Source organism: Oxyura jamaicensis, chromosome 20 (genome assembly GCF_011077185.1).
Source record: "Oxyura jamaicensis isolate SHBP4307 breed ruddy duck chromosome 20, BPBGC_Ojam_1.0, whole genome shotgun sequence".
Taxonomy (NCBI): Eukaryota; Metazoa; Chordata; class Aves; order Anseriformes; family Anatidae; genus Oxyura; species Oxyura jamaicensis.
Genome location: NC_048912.1, coordinates 1,204,750 through 1,224,056, shown reverse-complemented (window position 1 = coordinate 1,224,056; position 19,307 = coordinate 1,204,750). Strand labels below are relative to the sequence as shown.

Genomic DNA, 19,307 nt, shown 5'->3' with positions numbered 1-19,307 from the left:
CTGAGCTCTTCAGGGCCTGAACAGGAGGAAAAAGACATATTCCTACAATATTTGTATTCCCCCATGTGGTTTCAGGTCTCTGCACTTAATCCCGCAGGAGACAGGCTACTAAGAGAGCAAAGGACAGAAGCTCACAGCAGGGGCTGTGACCAAGGAGCCTCCTCAGCCACTTGCTACACCTGCAGGTGCCACTGAGCAGCAGTGCCTCAGGGCAATCACCACAGGAGTGCAGCTGCGATTTCCGTGTTTCATGCACCTGCATGCTGGAGTGCATGGAAGCTGGACACCAGGCTATGAAAGACACCAAGGCAACGAGACAAACTGCTGCCTGATAGGAATTCACAGGCTTGATTCAAGTTTCCTAGAAATTATATAAAAACTTGAATAGACTTTTGTCCAGGAATATTTCAGGCCAGAAAAAGTATTATCTGTCCTCCTTCAGCCAGCAGTTAAAACTGGAGAAATGCTACTATATATATATATATATTATATATATATATATATATATATAAAAGGATTAACAGCTCTTGTTAATTCAGTAGAGATGCTATTTGGGACCACAAGACCAATGGGCCTGGCCAGCCCAGGAAACATGGACAAGGGGAAGCCAGTACTTGAAAGAGAAAGGCAGAGCTCTTTGCCAGATGTTGATGTCCTCCCTGAAGGTCCTCAGGTTGGGTTGTGGCTTAACAAAGTCCATAGCTACAGTTGAAGACAGCTTCTTTTCACAGTGCTGGCTCACACGGCTTTTAACACTGGCATGTACTATACAAAAGTCTGCGGCTTGCACAGACTGGTTGAATTACTGCCCCAGGTCTGCATCCAAGTTAAGGTCCCTTTTTCTCAATCACCTGTCAGTGAAAGGGTTCCCACCTACCACCACACTGCTACTGGGGCCCCATGCACTGCCAGCTGCCACCCACACTGCTCCCAACCCACGCTCTGGCCAAACCCCTCACACTGGGCACCTGCAGTGAAGTTTCCTGCATCTAAGTCTATGCGCTTCAAGAATTGGTCCGGTTTTCAGCAGAGCTCAGCACCCCAGCCTGTCTGAAGTTAATGCAGTACCCTCTCTTGGCTCCCTACATGCTGTGTCCCCTTTTACCTTCCTCTTCAGTGTTTTGTTTCCTCTTTTTTCTGGATTTTGAGTTCTTCTTGTTTTTCAGATCCACAAGCTCCTTGATGCGCTGGGCAACTGAAAATTCAAAGCACCATTAAGTGAGCATTGAAGAGAACCAAATGCTCCCTGTCTTCCTCCCCTTCAGTGTGGTGGAAAGAGCTTCTGGATTAATAATATGGAATGACAAAACACCAAAGCCCAGCACTGCACACAGACAGGAATGAAACCAGCCAGCCTAGCTCCAACAAGGGGAGGTCTGCTTGGCGTCCTGTACCACAGCCAGCTCCAAACACAATGTGTAAGGGCCCAGGACATAATTCAACTTCTGTGAATAGCTGAATAGTTAAGGAGGGGCTCCAGGCAGCAAACTTAGGCCTAAATAAACTTATTGCCCAAATACCAGCAGAAGAAATAACCCACTCAAATAGTTCAGATTACTCCTCCTTGCTGCCTGGATCCTGGTGCCAGCAGGTGACATTACAATCCTGGGACAAATGTAGCTGGAGGGAAATGATTTGGGGGAGAATCCTCATGAAAACCCTAACCAATACTGCACATCCAGTGAGACCAGAAGGCAAGGGTTTGCATTACACCACTGCTGCCCCCAGGACCCAGATGTGCATGTTCTCTTCAATATCTTTATCAATGATCCGGATGAGGGGATCGAGTGCACCCTCAGTAAGTTTGCAGACGACACCAAGTTAGGTGCATGTGTTGATCCGCTTGAGAGCAGGAAGGCTCTGCAGGACAATCTGGATAGGGTGGACCGATGGGTCAAGGCCAACGGTATGAAGTTCAACAAGGCCAAGTGCCGGGTCCTGGGGCACAACAACCCCAAGCAGCGCTACAGGCTGGGAGATGTGTGGTTAGAAAGCTGCCTGGCAGAGAAGGACCTGGGAGTAGTGGTTGACAGTTGGCTGAATATGAGCCAGCAGTGTGCTCAGGCGGCCAAGAAGGCCAACAGCATCCTGGCTTGCATAAGAAGCAGCGCAGCCAGAAGGTCCAGGGAAGTGATTGTCCCCCTGTACTTGGCTCCAGTGAGGCCGCACCTCAAGTACTGCATTCAGTTTTGGGCCCCTCGCTACAAGAAGGACATGGAGGTGCTTGAGCGAGTCCAGAGGAGGGCAACAAGGCTGGTGGGGGGTCTGGAGAACAAGTCCTACGAGGAGCGGCTGAGGGAGCTGGGGTTGTTTAGTTAGGAGAAGAGGAGGCTCAGGGGCAACCTTATTGCTCTCTACAGGTACCTGCAAGGAGGCTGTAGCGAGGTGGGGGTTGGTCTATTCTCCCACGTGCCTGGTGGCAGGACAAAGCAGAATGGGCTAAAGTTGCGCCAGGGGAGGTTTAGGTTGGATATTAGGAAAAACGTCTTTACCAAAAGGGTTGTTAGGCACTGGAATAGGCTGCCCAGGGAGGTGGTTGAGTCACCATCCCTGGAGGTCTTTAAAAGACGTTTAGATGTAGAGCTTAGAGATATGGTTTAGCGGAGGACTTGTTAGTGTTAGGTCATAGGTTGGACCCAGGGATCTTGGAGGTCTCTTCCAACCTAAATGATTCTGTGATTCCGTGATAATTTCTGCACCCGCTCCGAGGATTTGTGGGAGGCTTCAACTGTGTTTAAAGCCTCAGGGGGACATTCTGTTTTCTTGCTTGAGACTGGACAAGCTACAACAAGCACTGGTAAAATAGTCACAAATCAGCCAATAAATACCCTCCAGGTTGGAATTTGGCTTTTCTCTTTTTTTTTTTGAACAGGATAGTGTAACAATTTAAAATTGGAGCAATAACCGGATATATGGGTTAGGCAGGAACACCTGCCTTTCCAGGTAATGCTGGGCTGGTACCCAAGATTTCTAAAAGGCAGATAAATGGCATCTATTCATAACCAAGCCATTATTCTTCAGGGTCCCTGACTACTTGCCATGCTAAGGCCCATTTATAACATTAACAATGGCTCCCTAAAAAGGTCTGTACTAACATATAACTTTTTTTTTCCCTTCTTCAAAGAACTTCAAAGACGTCAATCACATCTTCAGAAACCCAAGTTAACTCTGCCCCTGGCAGGGGCTGAAGTGGCTCTTTTCAGAGCTGATATTGCCATGATGCTCAATAAGCTGAGCACAGTCTAGGGCTGGCATTTTTTTGCCAGGCACAAGTGAGAATTTTAGGGGGAAGATGAGCTGGTGGCTACTTCATCCTGCTGAGGCTGGATGTACTTGTGCAGTGCATGTTGCTCTCAGGGACGGAAACCACAGTGCTGGCTGGTGACTACCTGTTTGTTGTTTATTATTTAAATAAGCCCCTGAATAAATGGCAAAACCCAGCAGAGTGCTGCTGGGGACGGAATGTTATGCATGACGCACTTACTGTTTTCATCGCTGTCAAGGTGGCGGTAGATATAACCTTCCAGGTAAGACTGGAATTTGGGTGATGGGGAGAAAAAGGCCAGACTGATGGCCATCAGTTCCCAGCCCCATGCCAGGCTTCGGTAGCATATATTATCTGTTGTCTGACGGATCAGTTGTATGTAGAGCTCATCCCGTAAACCTTGCATACTCCAGCACTTGGTGACCGTGACCAATGCCACGTGATTGCGGTCCATGCGTGTCTGGCGATCTCCCATGTAGCTCTGCACCAGTTTGAACATCTCACATGCCTCTTTTTTGATGGCACGGTTGCTAGTGATGAGCATTGGTTTTTTGATAGAGCTGCCATTCCATGACAGCATGTTGGAGATGGAGATCCTTCGGCGGAAGATGCCCTGAGTGTGCATGTTCAGGTTTTTAGAAGCCCAGTCTGCCATGCTACTCTGGGAGATGGGCTTCCGTAGAGTATTGTAAGGGAAATGATATCCCGTACAGCCACCGGGCTGGCCGCTGTTCTCCTGCTTGGGGTCCGCCTCTGCTGTCCCAGGCTGTAAAGGAGAACAGATGTGTTAAAAGCAGCTTATCTGACTCTTTATCCTGACAGGAAAATTAACAACAGTGAGACATGAGGCTACCAGCAACTGCAAAACAGTGAATCTGTACAAAACAAGGGGTTTTGCAGAGTGTGTTGCTGACAACTGTAGTTCTGCAAGAGCCTGGCTGGCACACTCACACACTTGACACTGTCTCCAAGGGAATCTCTGGGACATGGGATAACAGGGCTGATTGTCCAAGTTGTTCCAGGGCACCTGGAGACAGCCCAGGCAGGAAGTGGGCTGACTCCTAAAGGAGCCATGCAGCAATGTGGCCACACCAAGGCACCAAGTGTCTCCCTGCTCTTCACCTCCCAGTTTCCCTGGAGCCACGGGAGCCCAGGAGGAGGGTGGGGAACACCAGGAGGTGGCAGAGACTAGGCAGCCAGGCACTCCTGCCTTCTTGCCTCCACCCTTGGTGGCTGCTACAATCCCACAGCTGCTTCCTGCCTTTAATATTTTTCCAAATTCTAGTAAGAAAAGACAAAACAAAATCATTGTGGCTAACTGTCATCAGGAGCTTCTGAGCTTTGGCAGCCTGTCCCTGCAGAGCCTCCGTATCCAGGCATTCAAAACGTGCATGTCAGGTCCACCAGGACTTTCCTAATGGAAGTACTGGCCAGGCACACAAACTGGGTAGGAAAAGCTAAGAGATGCACAGCAGAGCATGAGCACAGCTACTTTGATGGCAAGACTGATGCCCAGGTAGGATAATACTACAAACCAAAGAGGTATTTTGGAAGGAAAGAATGGCAATTCTGGGGGCAGACAACAAGTCTGACATAGTCACAACCCTGGGACGAACACCCTCACATCCACTGTTGCACTGAGCTTTGCAAAAGCAACTGCTGGGGCTACCACTGAGATCTGAAGTCCTGATGGGGATTCACGGGTTTGGGTGTCCCAGGGCACTGGGCAAGGTGTACACGACTACACCTAATGGAGACAGCTGGATGGGATCCCAGGGGCTGCCATCTACACCGTGCTAAATTACAAGCTCAAATCACACAATTTCAGGTGTGTTTGAGTTTGTGAAGTGAGAGAGTTGAGATACCTGTACGAGCCAGCTTCTCCCACCACTGGGGCTGGCTCTTACTGTAACCTATGGAAGCAGCATGACCTCCTGATGAACACGCCCAGCCCCACAGCACCCTCAGGGAAGATCCAGGCTGCAGATACAGACCTGGTGCTCGTGCAAGTGCCACTGCACAGGACTCAGGGACACCTCTGCAATGGATCCCTACAATGTTTTCCAATCCAAGAGAGGCACAACTTCTCCAAATTAAATTAGAATTGTTCAAAAGTACTGTTTTTGTTTTTCTCTTCCTCAGAAGAGCACAGACAGCTGCTCTCCACACACACTCTCTACCAACCAAACTTATCTGCTCCAGGTACAACCCACTGATCACAAGGGCAGAGACACCGGCAGCAGAGACAAAGGCCTTCTTTCCTCCCAGACGCTGTGGGCAGTTTTTACATGCAGCACTTGTCCATACTTCTTCCCCAGCCATCTCTAAGGATAACTAGATAATTAGAGCTTTGGTATCACTGATCCCAAGAAAATTATGGGTAATAACTACTTGTGAGGAAAAGACACTCATTTTGCCTGTCTTGAATTCTCTATTTTGGATGGAAGTGGCAGCCTGGGGCATGTACTGAACTCCAGCACCCAACAAGTTGTTATAAGAAACAGACTTTTTGTTAGACTTGAAAATCCCACATACGGCAACTAAGTGCTGAACAGCCCATATTTCACTCTGTGTTCTCAAAGGAGATCTCAGCAAGAAGGAAAAAGCCAAACAAGATAATCTTGATGTTTTTGGTTTTTAAAGGAAAACAAAAATCGTGTAAGCTTTTTTCATGGCAAAATCAAAATGAAATAGAACATGTTTTCCTGTCATTGCAGATCACTTTTAACTTGCATGCCACTCTGGATTCCAGACCTGGCCCACAGTCAACCCCAAAATACACATTACTTCTTAAACATTCAGAGCAAGTCAGTGTTCTTCTTTTTAGTAAGGAGGAACTGCTGAACTCATGACAGAGGCTTATGTGGTCTGACCCTTCCCTATCTTACACCTGACATGTACCTACATGTGGATGACAGTATCAGCACACATCACACTCCATCTCTTACAGCCAGCCTGTGGCACAATCACTTCTGCTTTACTGCTTCATTCTGTTTATTTTTATCGCTTGAGTTACCCCTCCATCTCCTCACCATCTCTGAAGCCACTCAGTGTGCTGTCTAAAAGTCACTTCCTGCAGTTCTCCCTGCCATCTGCATCCTCATTCCACCTTCCAAGACCAGGGCTGGTTTTCCTCCTACCACTCTATTTACTCCTTCAGCGTGTCGTTTCTGAGGATCCACCTCCTCATGCTCTCCAGAGGTTCAAGCAGGCTCTTGCTTCTCTTCACTCTCTGGAGTTTATCTCTAAAATCAGCTCACTCAACTACTCAGCTATTACAGCTGTGCTGACTACACACATCCACCTCTGCTCAGCCTGTCCTAAAACTTCTGCCCACCTTCCTGAGATAATTAATTTCATCTTCTCCCAGTTCTCATCCCCACCACACAGGTCCAGTGTAGGATATCACTAGTGACTCAATCTCTGTGCTGCCATTTTCAAGGTACGCAACAATTGTATCTCAGAACATTTCTGAATACAGATTGTTTAGGGAATTATCTTTACCCCATCATTCATCTCTTCACATCTTCCACTTTATTCTCCTTCTTTGTCCTACCCACATATGAAGTATTCTTCATTTTCAAGGTTATTTACAGTCTATGCCCAACCCATCTCTTGTGCATAATCAAGACATCATGTCTCAGCTCTGCCCTGTCACTGTGATGAGGTGTAACACATCCTGAAGACAGGATAGCAACCTTCCAGCAAGTCTAAAGAGGCTGTGAACTGAAACTGCTGAACTACTGTCTGTAACACATGAGTCATGTGTAAGCTCAAACTACCCTGTGCCTGAAAAAATGGAAAACAGAGGAAAAGTGACTTCAGTTTTAAAAAGGCTTTCAGGTGAAACCCAGGCACTACCAATCAGAAATGATAATAAAGAGAACGCACACTGAAATCTGATACAGCAGGGACGTGTCAGCCTGGCTTTTAGAGAACAGTTACACCTCGCACATCTACTGGAGCAATCCAGAATGGTCAGGGAGCTTTGCTAAGTTTCTTCATGAAAGATAAATAGGAGAAAAGAGAGAACAAAAGGTTAAACTAACTAGTCACTTCTCATGCTGGAGGGTTGTTATCAGCTGCATCCTACAGAAGAGATGCGGAGACCTGGGCTGTGCAGCAGTGGTGAAATAACTGGAAAAGTAAGCAAAGAGAAAAAGACAAAACCTGCACGGGGTATAATATTATTTATTATAAGCTAAATCTGAACTAAAACCATACAGCACGAAGTTCCTCCAAATACAAACAGGAGAAAAGATGGCAAACTAAATTGTGCAGAAGTGCAGGATTTAGTAGAGAAAAGTACGTTAGAAGTAAGAGTAAGGTAGGGAAAAAATGGATTCATTGTGCAGTCACGCTTATGGGCTCTAAAATAGGTATTTTCACCAAGAATATGCTGGGGTCATCATCAACAGCTTTCTGAATATTTCAATTCAATGCTCAGTGGGGATCAGAAGGGAGAACAGAACATAAGGTACTATTAGAATAATGACAGTGAGCAAGAGAAGATGCTGCCATGTTACCATACAAATCCTGACGCCTGTATCCTGTTCCCCACTGGTTCTGACCATCCCAGCTCAAAGAGGACATGGGAAGGCTACCAAAGGAGAAACAACCACCACTAAATGACCAGACAGCAGATTTACAATGACCGAATGAATGCCTTTTAACAGCAGGTGTAACTCTACCACTGAACTCTCTGCCATGAGGTGCTGTGGGGACTCAAAGTAAGGAGGCTCCAAAAGGCAGCCAGACCAAGCTATGGCAGAAAAGCTCACCAGGGATTACTACACAGTGTGGGATTACCACACAGTTTCAGATGCAAGCTCTGGCTTGGCTGTGTGCTGTGGCATGCTGGCAGGACACGCCAGGAGAAGCAGAGCTGCCACCTCACTGTGCTTTTTTCCCCTCATTTTTTTCTGACCACCCTGGGCATGTTGGACACCTGACCTGACCCATCTGCATCCTTCTGAGCTCTTGTGTCCTGGCATCCATCTTCACACTCTTAGAGAAAGGGTATTTTGCTCTGTTTGGACAGAGCTTAAGCACAAGACAAATAACTTGCCACAATACAATAACACAGCAGTGCTGAGGGCTCGCTGGACAGGCATATGATGCCCTCCCCCATCCCCATGCTCCTCTCACACCACTGGGGTCTCCACCTATGAAGCTCTGAAGTTCTGTAAGCCATTTCTGTTCTGCAGGCACACCATTCTGTGCACAGCACATCTGCTAAATCCACCCATGAGAGGACCAGGCTCAGCATCACACACTCCAGTGCAGACATATGAATTAACCCGATGCAGGTTGGGAGGTACCTGGGAAGAACGACGCATAGCACCTGATGAAGACAAACTTGTCTGGCTGGTCACATTCTTTTCTAAAGAATCTATTTTCTCAAAAGTCCTCTTCTGCCTCACTGTGTCCTGGGGAGCAGCCACATCACTGGGAAAGCTGCCCCTGCTCTCCATGCCCTGTCTGTACAGAGACCTATTACTAGCCGAGACGTCATCCCTTGAGCTCCGGTTGATGCATTTTTTCAAGTGGTCTGACTGGAATCTCACTTTGCTGCTCTCTGCTGGGATGCCACCCTCCAGACTTTCAGCATCAAGGCTGGCTTTGCTTCCCCGGCAAGCTGCTGACCTGCCCACCACAGCACGCATCTCAGCAATGAGTTTATCATTCAAAGCCGTGAGCTCACTGCTGCTGCCCACAGAGCCAGGTCTTCCCTGACCTGTCCCGTGCCTCCTTCCTTTCCTTTTTCTCAAACTTGGAGAAGGGCCAGTCGAGTAACCAGAGTCCTGATGGCTTATACCAGTTTGGTACTCTTGAGTTTGCAGGCTGCTCTGTCGACTGTGGTGGGCTTCTATGCTCTTGAGGACATTGGCTTCCAAGATCCTCCAAGACTGCTTGAAGCTGTCCTTTGAAGCAAGCTGACCGGGCAGTTTAGTAGAAGCATCAGCTGTTGCATGAGCAGAGTGGGAGAGTTTGGAAGACTGGTCAATGTTGACCATGTGTTTTATGAATTCTCTGCCAGCCGGACTGTATTCAGTGGAAGAAGGATTTCTTGCATGCTTCTTTGCACCTTGCTGCTGTTGTATACTTGGATGCTGCAACAGTTTGGTTGGTTGCTGCTGCTTCTTTAAGCTATTGCTTGGCGACCTTGGTGGAGACATCCCACTCATGCTTTCAGTGTCCATATCTACTGGTGGTTCATCATAAATGGGAGACTCTAAAGATGGCTCATCATATATAGGTGCAGGGGAGGCATACTTGGGGGATGCAGGCTGGGGAGTTCCTGTCTGGCTCCTCGGAGGTGTTGGGGAAGTTGGACCATTCATTAGCACAAGGCAAAACCCACCATTCTCTGTCTTTTTGATCTGCATAGACTGCTTTGCTTCTCCTGCAGGCATTTGCTTTGCAGCTCCAGGGCTCTGGGACATAGACTGAGGCTGAGCATATATGGCTGGTTTTGGAAGAGATTTTTGGCTGTTGGCCTCTGGAGCACTCTGCAGATGAAGGGAACTGCTTGAAGAGCCCTGTACCTGCTTTAAACTATTCACTTTGACCAACATGGCTGCTTTCGTTCCTGGCACAGGCTGCCAGTGGGTAGGAGTGTCCCTAAAGGAAAAAAAATAATAATAAAAAATAGAGTTATTTAAGAATTACGTTAACTTATCCTTATGTATATGTTAACTAAATCCCCTATGTCTGCCCAAATACCAGACTGTTAGTCTCAAAGCACCTGGAGATTCCCTAAGCAGTTATATCTGCTCCTCATTGTTTTTTTCATGGAGATCCCCCTTCCTGAAACAGAAACACATTGTTGCTGTGCACACGAGAACTTTGAGTTATGAACAGCAGAACAACCATATGAAATAAGTTCGTCCTGCTACAAGCTGTCTGGTATCAGCAGCACCAAGACAGGAGACAACCTCCTCTTCCCGAGTCTCATCAGACAGCTGTTATGAACTCCTCAAGCAGTGAGCTGAAAAATAATCCCAAGTATCTGTCTTTGGACTGCCAAATTACAATAGCAGTCCTCCCAGAGAAGAGATTTTCTCAATCTATGTTACAGCAAAACCTATGAGGTATACAGGAGGTGCAAAGGGCTGGATGTCCTCAGCTCCTGGGATGTGGTAGATCTGTATAGAGCATGCTTTCAGCCTGGTACAGATGCCCTCCAACCTGGTTCCCTTGGCCAAACTTATCAGCTCCACTCAGCTCTCATGGCTTTGAAATCCTCTTCTTTCTGTTAGGGGTATTCCCTGCCCCATGATGGTGCCCAGCATGCTCACTGCAACCTCCCAGTCCCACAGGTGCGTTCTGCAGCATAATAACAACCCCCCCATGCCCCCCAGCATCTACAGTCAGTCTTCATCTGTGGGCTCTGAGGAAAAGGGAAATAAAAGGCTGTTGAACCAGCCTGAGATTTCAGATCTTAAAAGTCACCACTGTCCCCAGAAAAAGTCCCCTTGAATCTGGCCCAGTTTCCTGTGCTCTCTCCATGCATCCCCTATCAGGCATCACCAGGTAAGATGCAAGGGTGCACTGCGTGTCCCTGGCTGTAACAGAAGGTGCTCCCATGACATCTTCCAAGCCATTTTTCCCTATTTGAGCCTTGCCACTTGCTCCCACCCCTGATGCCTCTGTGCAAGTGGAGAGACCCACCACCCCTGCATGTCCAGGGCTGCCTCTCGACCACTTGGAGATGCCAGTGCCTGCCTGCGCCATCCTCCTCAAGCTCCGTGGGGCTTATCATGACATCCCAACCCTCTGCTGCTCTGCAGCTGCTTTCCAGAGACCTTCCCCTGCTGGGTCCCGGCCCTCACTCAGCACAGTTTCTCACAGACATGCAGGAACCAGGCAGGCTAACAGTAGGAGGGGGTCAGCATTCACATGGGTGGCTTTCGTGGGTCCCTGCAGCCTGACATGCATCCCTGCCTTGGGGCTGCATGCACCAGTCCTCGCCTGAGCACCTTCATCCTGCACATGGCCAAGCAAGGGCACTGCTGAAAACCCAGCTGTTCCTAAAGAGCTCCTGGACCAACTTGAAGAACCAGAGCAGCAACATTTGGTATGCTTTTAAATGAGCATTTTTGACACCCACCCCTCTGCTTGGCTGTACCAGCAGCTGGTTTCATGGCAGGGAGGTGAGACTGGCAAGGAGCCACGTTAAGGACAAGCACAACAGATCTGTTCCTTGGCTGGAGGGCTACCATGGAGCAGCCACGGGGACAATTTTAGTTTAACACCAGAGGCAAAGAGCAAACCTGTACAGCTGAGATGTTCACCAGGAGGTTGGTAAGTGACCGATGTGACTCAGCTGTCGGCTCTCTGACAACCCAAAGCAGCATTCACATCTGGACCAGCACCACCCCTCTCTCTGCTCTCTCTCCCCAAGACAGTGGCAAGGAGCCCTGACCACCACGGATGGTCTCCTTGGGTGCTGCAGGGCTGCGATGCCGTTTGAAGGACCCTGCTCTGTCACATTTCTCCAGAAACATGCGTGAAAAAGAGCCAAGCCCATGACTTGGCCCTGCATGCCGTTGGAATAGCAATGAGGGATCTGACTGGGAAAAACGCAGGTGCTGAGCTCCCTGTGTGAGACCTGACCCAGCTCCTTGCTGCCCTGTACCCTTCCCAGGGCCTGAGAGTAGCCATTCCACCCCTCACCCGGTCCTCCCTTCAGAGAGGAATTTGCACATAAAACTCAATTTCACAAAATTCTGTGATTGCTTTGTCTGCTGTTAAGCTATTTTTCACATTCAAAACAAATGGAGATGGGTTGCCTCAGAGAGCTACACCTGGATACAATGGCCTGGAGAAGAACCCTATGCACAGCCGCTTTCTCTGTCTTTATCATTATTTTGGGTGTTCAAACCTACAAAACCTCTGGAGCTGGCACAGCCCAGCATTAATCTGCCACTTCCACTTCTGTCAGCTAAAAAGGGATGACTTACCAGGCCCTTTTGTGCTATGGATGCACAGTGTGGCCCGGCAGGGAGGGCTGGGACGCTGCCCAGCCTCAGGGGCGGAAGGTGAGCATAGCCACTGTACTGCTGCTGCTCCCCAGCCTGCTGCGGCCACTGTTTGGGCATTAGAACCAGATCAGATCCCTGAACATTTGCCTGTGCTCCCCAAGCATTTGCCTGTGCTCCCCAGCAGCATCCCCAGGGTGTCCCTGCAGGAACAGCAAAGCCATGCTGTTCCAGCCAGGCCATGGCTACCACGCCGAGTAGCTTTGTAAGTGAAGGTGATGGAATCATAGAACCAGTGAATCACAGAATCATAAAGGTTGCAAGAGACCTTCAAGATCATCTGGTCCAACCATCACCCTACTACCAACGATGGAGAAGTGAAGTCCCTAAACACGTACTGTATCCAAGGGTGCTGGCCTGATCTCAAACACAGCATGCCACCTCCAGCCTCTCTGCCAGCTGGACATCAGCAGTAAGAGGCACCACTGTGAAGAGAACAAGGCTTTTCTAAAGAGGCCATTTCCACAATCACAAACAAGCTCTTGGTTCTGCATCCCGCCTTCCTCAACCCCATCCCTGGATGCTGAAAAGACCAAGCAGAGGGGAACTGGGACTTCTTGACTTCCCAGCATGGAGAAAGGTTCAGCCTTCTTCTGAGCAGTAAAAACCCCGACAGAAAGCGGAGCCAGCAGTGGAGAAACGTTCTAGCACAGCCTCTCAGCTGTGCTCTTAAGCCACCAGCAGGAGAGACCCAGCTGAGTCCCCTGAGATGCTTCTTTCGAGGAATGCTTTCAAGTAGCTCCAATATAAACACCACAGCCCAGCACTGGCTTTCCCAGCCCGCACCCAACTCCAGCAGCTCTCACCAGGCTGCAGTTACTGCTTCTGGACTCCCCATTGTTTGCTCTTCCCTCTCAGCAGCCTGCAGAAAAGGCCCCCACACCTCAGCTCTGCCCTTTCCAGCAGTCATTTTCCTGGTGCTTTCGTCAAGGCAAATAAACAGGGCTGTTTGTACTTCAGCGGCATGGCCGCTACCGCCTGGGGTGTCCACACTGCACATGGGGGTGGAGACCGCCATGGGCTGCACAGGCGAGCCACCCAAATCTGTCTCTGCAGGACCCAAGAAGAGCTCTGTAGGCATGTGTGAAGCCCTGTGTGTGGGTCCTGCCCCACAGCCAGCAGCATAAATGTGGAAGGAAACCAGCTTGTATTAGTGTTTCTTGTCCAATTATGAAGTACTTAATATTGGCATTACACCAGGACCCTTACTTTGGCATTATTTACAGGAGCTGTAAGCCCCTGACGAGGTAGAACAGAGTCGAGAAGAGGCTGAAGTACCTTCACAGGCTCCATTCACCTCTGTGTCACACGTCCCCCCTGACACTCCCTCCAGCACACCCTGCTGGCATGGTAAGACCAAGCCGTGCCTTTCCCCACTGCCTACAAAATCCCCTTCTCTGTCCCAGACCACAATGCTGAGCTGCAGCAAGGGTGGGCTATGAGGGGACAGCAGCACAACCCCATCTGCAGCCCACGCAGCAGGGTCCTGTGCCTGTCCTGTCCTGGGGGAACAGGACATTCCTAGGAACAGTGCTTTTCCACCCAGAGGACTTTGAGATGCAGCATTATTGCAAGGGGGAACCCTGGAAACCCCCTCCAAAGAAAGTGGTGCTGGGAGAACCATAGGAGGAGAACAGAGCTGGTCCACCGGCACAGCAAGGCTGGGAAAGGCAGAGCCCGCCTGCAGCCCTGAGCCGCGAAGTGCACGATCACTGCAGAGCAGCACAGGGGCAAGGCCGTCCTCAGCTGGCCCCATCACCCTGTCTCCATCCCCAGCCCTCTCACCCGAGGTCCACAGAGCTCCAGCACATGGCAGGGCGCTCACAGGATACTTCCAGGACACCACCCTCAGACCCAAGTCAGTCTCATGTTCCCCAAGGAACACATCCAGCATTTCCAGAGCTCGAATAACAGAGCTAATAAAGGCGGACTGGGAGCCAAGACACCAACCCAACCGCCCTCCTGTTGCTCCGGAATGAGGTTCCTGGGCTCACACTGACTCCCTCCAGGATCTCCCAACAAATTCAGTTTCCCAGGAGCAGCTGCTTCTCCAGCAGCACCCGTTTCCAGACATGAGGAGCCATTTTCCCACACCCACAGCAGCAAGTGAAAGCAGCTGCCACTTCCACAGGGAGGTCAGCCTCCCAGTGCTGCCTGTGCAAAGGGCCGGTCTCCAGAGAGGCTGCTCCGAGCTTGTGTGATCGAGAGAGGAGAAAAAGCAGCAGCAAGCAGCGGGGCGGTGAGGGAGAGGATGCGATCAGCACGTAGGGGGGCATGAGTGCAGCGTGCTTGAGGATGTCAAGAGCAGCACCAAATCTAGCAGTGCTGATAGAAGGCACAAGAGAGGAAGGGTTGGACACAACAGGCTGCTAAAAGAATAAGAAAAAAATCAACTGCAAAGTATTGCTGAAAAAGAGGACTAAATTCCTTCCCCTGGCTCCCTGTAGCATGTGCTAGCAGGAGGCCACTCCTAGGGATCACGCTGATCTCCTCTGTCCTCTCCATCTATCGTGAGACAACAAGCATAAAGGGAAGAGAAACAAATTGTCCGTGCTGCCGATAAGAGACAAAAATGGCGCAGGTACCTATAAAGACGTCAAATGCTACCGACAGCACTGAACATATTTGCCTTCTGTTTATACAGCTGTAACCCTGCCAAGGGAAGAAAGGACATGCTTATGTTTGTCTTTGGAGAAAAATGCAGACAAAAGAGCTGAGAAGCTGTTGCTGTTACTAGACCAGACACCCTAGCAAGGGTATTAGATCCCACCTGGGAACCCTTGCTTTGGGCTTAGCTCCTCAGTCACCATTTTATGAGCTAGAAAAAGGCAATAAATCTCTCCTAGAGTGTCAGACTTGTGCCAGTCAGAGCAAGTGTTCTCTGCACCAAAACCAGACATGCTAACAACTGCTCACAAATGGCTGAGACTATATGGGATGGATGTGCAAGGAAACAGCCATTGACATCCTTGCAGGAAAACATCTTCTGTAAGCAAATGCAATTGGCTTACTGGTACAGAGATCTGAAAAAGCAACACAAGACCAAACAGACTGCTAGGTCCCAGAAGTGGCTTAGGTGACACACACACTTTCCCCAGCACCTGCCCTTCAGCATTTTCTCACAGGCTGAAGATGCCCCAAGGTTGCTGATACAGCTTGGGATCAGGCAGGGAGGTCAGGGAACCCTTCGGGGATGCTAAGCCCACACATCCATGACCACAGGGTGCAACTGAATGGAACTGGGTGTTGGAGCTACCACGGTTCAGCCCAAGGCGTCCCTCACTGTACCATCTTCTCCTGACCACGCTGGTATCACCCTCTGGCCAGGTCTGAAACTCAGATGGGCTGCTCACAGGGCAGGAGGCATTGGAGCTGTCACAGGCACCAGCAAAGCTCCAGGCTTCTTCTGGTGCATCACCACATGTTAAGTGAACATACAGGAACCTTACATGGGGCAGTGGGCAGGTGATAAACCTCAGCTTACAGCTCTCTAGAGTAGACATTTTCCAGAATCGCTATCCTACAAGGTTTTTTAATCTCTCCCCACCAGCACCATGCACACAGCGATGTGACCTTGACCCCAAAAGCAAGGTGTGAAAGGCACCTAGCCTGCTGTACTCATCCTCTCCAAATGCTGCAGGAGGGAACAGAGAACTGTCAGGGGTGGCAGGAGCACTAGACTCACTGAATACTACTCTAGCCCTGGGGTGAATCACTTCTCCTTAGTGTGACTCAGCTGCACTCACTGCCCAGCCTCCCCGGGCATTTGCACCCTGTTCCCTGTGGCAGGATGATGCCCAGACAGGGCATGGAGGAGGCAGGGCAGCCACAGGCAGCAAGGGGCACGGACCAAGGAGGGGATGCTTTTATGCAGCTCAAGTTGGCAAAGTTTCAATACGAAAACAGTTCAATTGTTAGACTGGTTTGAGTGCAAGAAAATCTCTCAGCCAAAAAAAAATAGCATCCCGTTATTGTTCTTTCCTTGCAGGGTAGATGCAAGCAAGTGGCTGTGCTCTGTCCCCTTCTGCCCTCCTCCGCTGTGGCTGAGCTGTGGGAAGGGAAAGAGCCAGAGCAGCCAGGCTCACCCATGCCCTTGCAGGGCAGCTTGGCCACCATGGCAAACCATGCCATGTGCCCACCACCAGTGTCCAACAGAGCTTTCATCAAAGCAGTGAGCAGCCCGGCCCATCCCCTCTTCTGCTGAGTGCAAAGGGGTCTGTGGCAATCACCTTTTGATCTGTGTTTGTATGGTGTCCTACACAAATGAGGATGCTCAAGTGGTACTGTAGTGGTGAAAGGTAACAGCTTTACCTGGGACAGGATGAGGACAGCACGTGGCAGTGACCATGGGCCTAGCAGCACCTTGCTCCAGCGCTGCACGCACCTGGGCTTGTGCAGCTTTCCCAGCCCCATGTGTCGGTGCCTGCCCAGGGACAGAAGCCACCTAGTAAATATAAACCAAAATGCTCTCTACCTGCCCGTGTCCAACCTCTTCTCAGCGGCGCAGTCCCCTTTGGCCCTCTCCATTTCCTGCAGCAGGGCTACAGGGACCGGGGTGCTCCTGCTGTCGCTGCCGCTGCTGCCCCGGTGCTGCCTGCCCTGGCAGTCAGGCTGAGAGCGCTTCATAGCCTGGAGCTGTGCCAGGGGCACAATGTCGCAGCCCTGGGGCCGGTGCCACACCGTCTGCCGCGTGATGGCATTGTAGTAGTAGAAGCGGTTGTTGTTGTGATCAAAGAGCTCCCACCACTGCTTCTGGTCCGACTGGCGCACCTTCAGGTTGGGGGGGGGCTCCCAGCCGCATTCACCAGTGGTCAGGTTGACATACATCCGCTCCTGGGAGCGGGGCTCGATGATCTCCACCCAGTCCGAGCTGTGTAGGAATAAGAGCTGTGTTAGTGCAGTACAGGGGCACAGGGGGTATCCAGGAGCCTTGCCCCCTCGCTAACCTGGAACAAGCAGTGCAGGGACAGGGAGCATCGCTCACTGATGCACTGGTAAATCAAACCAATCGCTGGTGCAAGCACAGGAGCCCAAGTGATAAACATGGGGTAAAAAATATAAGTGTGTCACAGGGGCAGTCCTAAAACCCATTCACTCAGTTCCCTGCTTGCCCCCACCCTGGTACTGCCCCTGGCCCCAGGCATGGGGCTGAGAGAGCCTGGCAGGGTCAGACCGAGCCCTCCAACGCACCCTGAAGAGCTGCCCCATGTGGTAGCGAGGCAAGCAGCATAAGCAGCACTCGCCCCTATGTGCAACCCTTCCTCCTTCCCAGCACCTGCCTCTGTAGGGCAGACCAGCACATATAAGTGTGGACAAGCAGGCAGTGAAGTGAAATGTCAGAGATTAACTCCGATACCATTCACATCCTGTTAACACTGCTGGCCCTACAAAACCCACCCTGGCAGAACTGGCAGCTACCCCTCACTCCATCCTCCCCTCGGGTTCACCATGCACAGCCCCAGGGACCCTCCCTGGGGAGAAGAAGGGCCCCGCCAGGCTCCCTGCTCCAGCAGAGGCTGGGAAGACCCTAAGGGCTCCATCAGTGGTGGCCCCACCAGCCCCGGCACAGGCAGGCCCAGCTCCTGTGCCGCACCATGGCAGCCAGAGGGCCAAGGACACTGCTGCTCCGCCACTCTTCAAGGCTGCCAAGTCAACAGGTACAAAGGCACTTTAACCCCAAATAAACCCTTGGAGCAGGCCAGGAGCATGCCTGCCAGCTGGTCCCACCTGCAAATCTACGTGTCCAGAAAACATTTGTTTCTTTGTCAGAACTAGATGTGTTCCCGCTTGATTTAAGGTATACCAGCCCCTCGTGCCATGGCTCAGGGGTGGGAAGCACTGAGTGCGCCTGGTTATTTCTAAACAACCGTAACACCAACTTAGAGGCACAGAAGGAACAAAGCAGTAAGTCGGTGCTCTTATCGAGGGCACCGTGAACTGCAAAGGGGCGTCATCCATAAAAATGACATAAAAGAAGAAAACAATGGCAGCAGAAGAGCCTAGCAGTGCTGTGAGGAGTCTTCCCAGGATACAGCAGCAAGGAAGTCCAGATAGGATAAGGAACTGGAAAAGGGGGTCTGATGGACAGCCAGAGGAGCTCGGGGGGGGGGGGGGGGGGGCGGAACAAATGGAGCAGTGACCTCTGAGAGCACCAGAAACCCTCACACAATGACAGAGATCATCTGGAAAATGGGCACAGAGGTGGACTAAAAAGGGGACTCAGACCCACGCTTCTGGGCACTTCTGGTGGGGAGAGCTGCAGCTGGTGCTGGGAGCTGAGGCTTTCCCCCATGGCACAGCATGAGCCACGTGAGGCTGGAAGAGGAAAGCAGGCATGGAGCGACACCACACACCACAGCCACACAGAAACACTTGCTCAGGCAGAGAGGTGAGAGAAGGGAGGACGTTACACAGTGTTTACTTGGCAGAACAAAAAACACCCCTCAAGCTGAGCGATCAAACCCTAACGTTCGAGAGCACGATGGTTTTGATCTGTTTTGCCAGCAACTGGAGTAGCAAAGATCTGAGACACCGACCAGCTCTACCAGCACTGGTGCTTCTTGGGAGAGAGGAGAGGTCGGCTATTTTATGTTAAGTGCAAGCTATTGAAAATAACGAATTCTTCTCATGGCACTTGGCCATGACTGAGTGTGTGTTGCTAACTATAGTCTTCCGTTTTAACAAGCCCACATTTATCTTTGCGTGCAAAGACATGTAAGTGGACACCTTGGGTTGGTGACCTCTTTGCTCCCCTTAAATTTGAGTCCAAGGATTACCAAGCTGGAGTTTAACAAGGCAAAAATCCACACAGAACACATTGAAAATAACAGAAAGTTTGGTACAATCACATTCACATGTAAAGAAAGAGAAGGAAAAGCAAGGAGCACATTCCTGGAGCAGGGCCAGCACTGGGCTGCCACACACAAGTCTGGAACATAACATCAGGAACTCTGGAAAGACGTGATAAACACGGGATTGAAGAGAGATAAGGCCGTAAC

At 50.4% G+C, this 19,307-nt stretch overlaps 1 protein-coding gene across 1 annotated transcript in view; it reads right to left on the bottom strand.

Moving 5' to 3' along the window:
- Positions 1 to 19,307, bottom strand: part of LOC118176783 (rho GTPase-activating protein 39-like) — a 52,299-nt gene that overhangs the window by 11,991 nt on the left and 21,001 nt on the right. Inside the window, exons 2-5 of the mRNA XM_035344014.1 lie at positions 16,784 to 17,179; positions 8,587 to 9,889; positions 3,485 to 4,031; positions 1,106 to 1,195 (exon numbers count right to left, since the gene is read on the bottom strand). Coding sequence (XP_035199905.1) covers positions 1,106 to 1,195; positions 3,485 to 4,031; positions 8,587 to 9,889; positions 16,784 to 17,179 — 2,336 coding nt within the window. The remainder of the gene's footprint in view (positions 1 to 1,105; positions 1,196 to 3,484; positions 4,032 to 8,586; positions 9,890 to 16,783; positions 17,180 to 19,307) is intronic.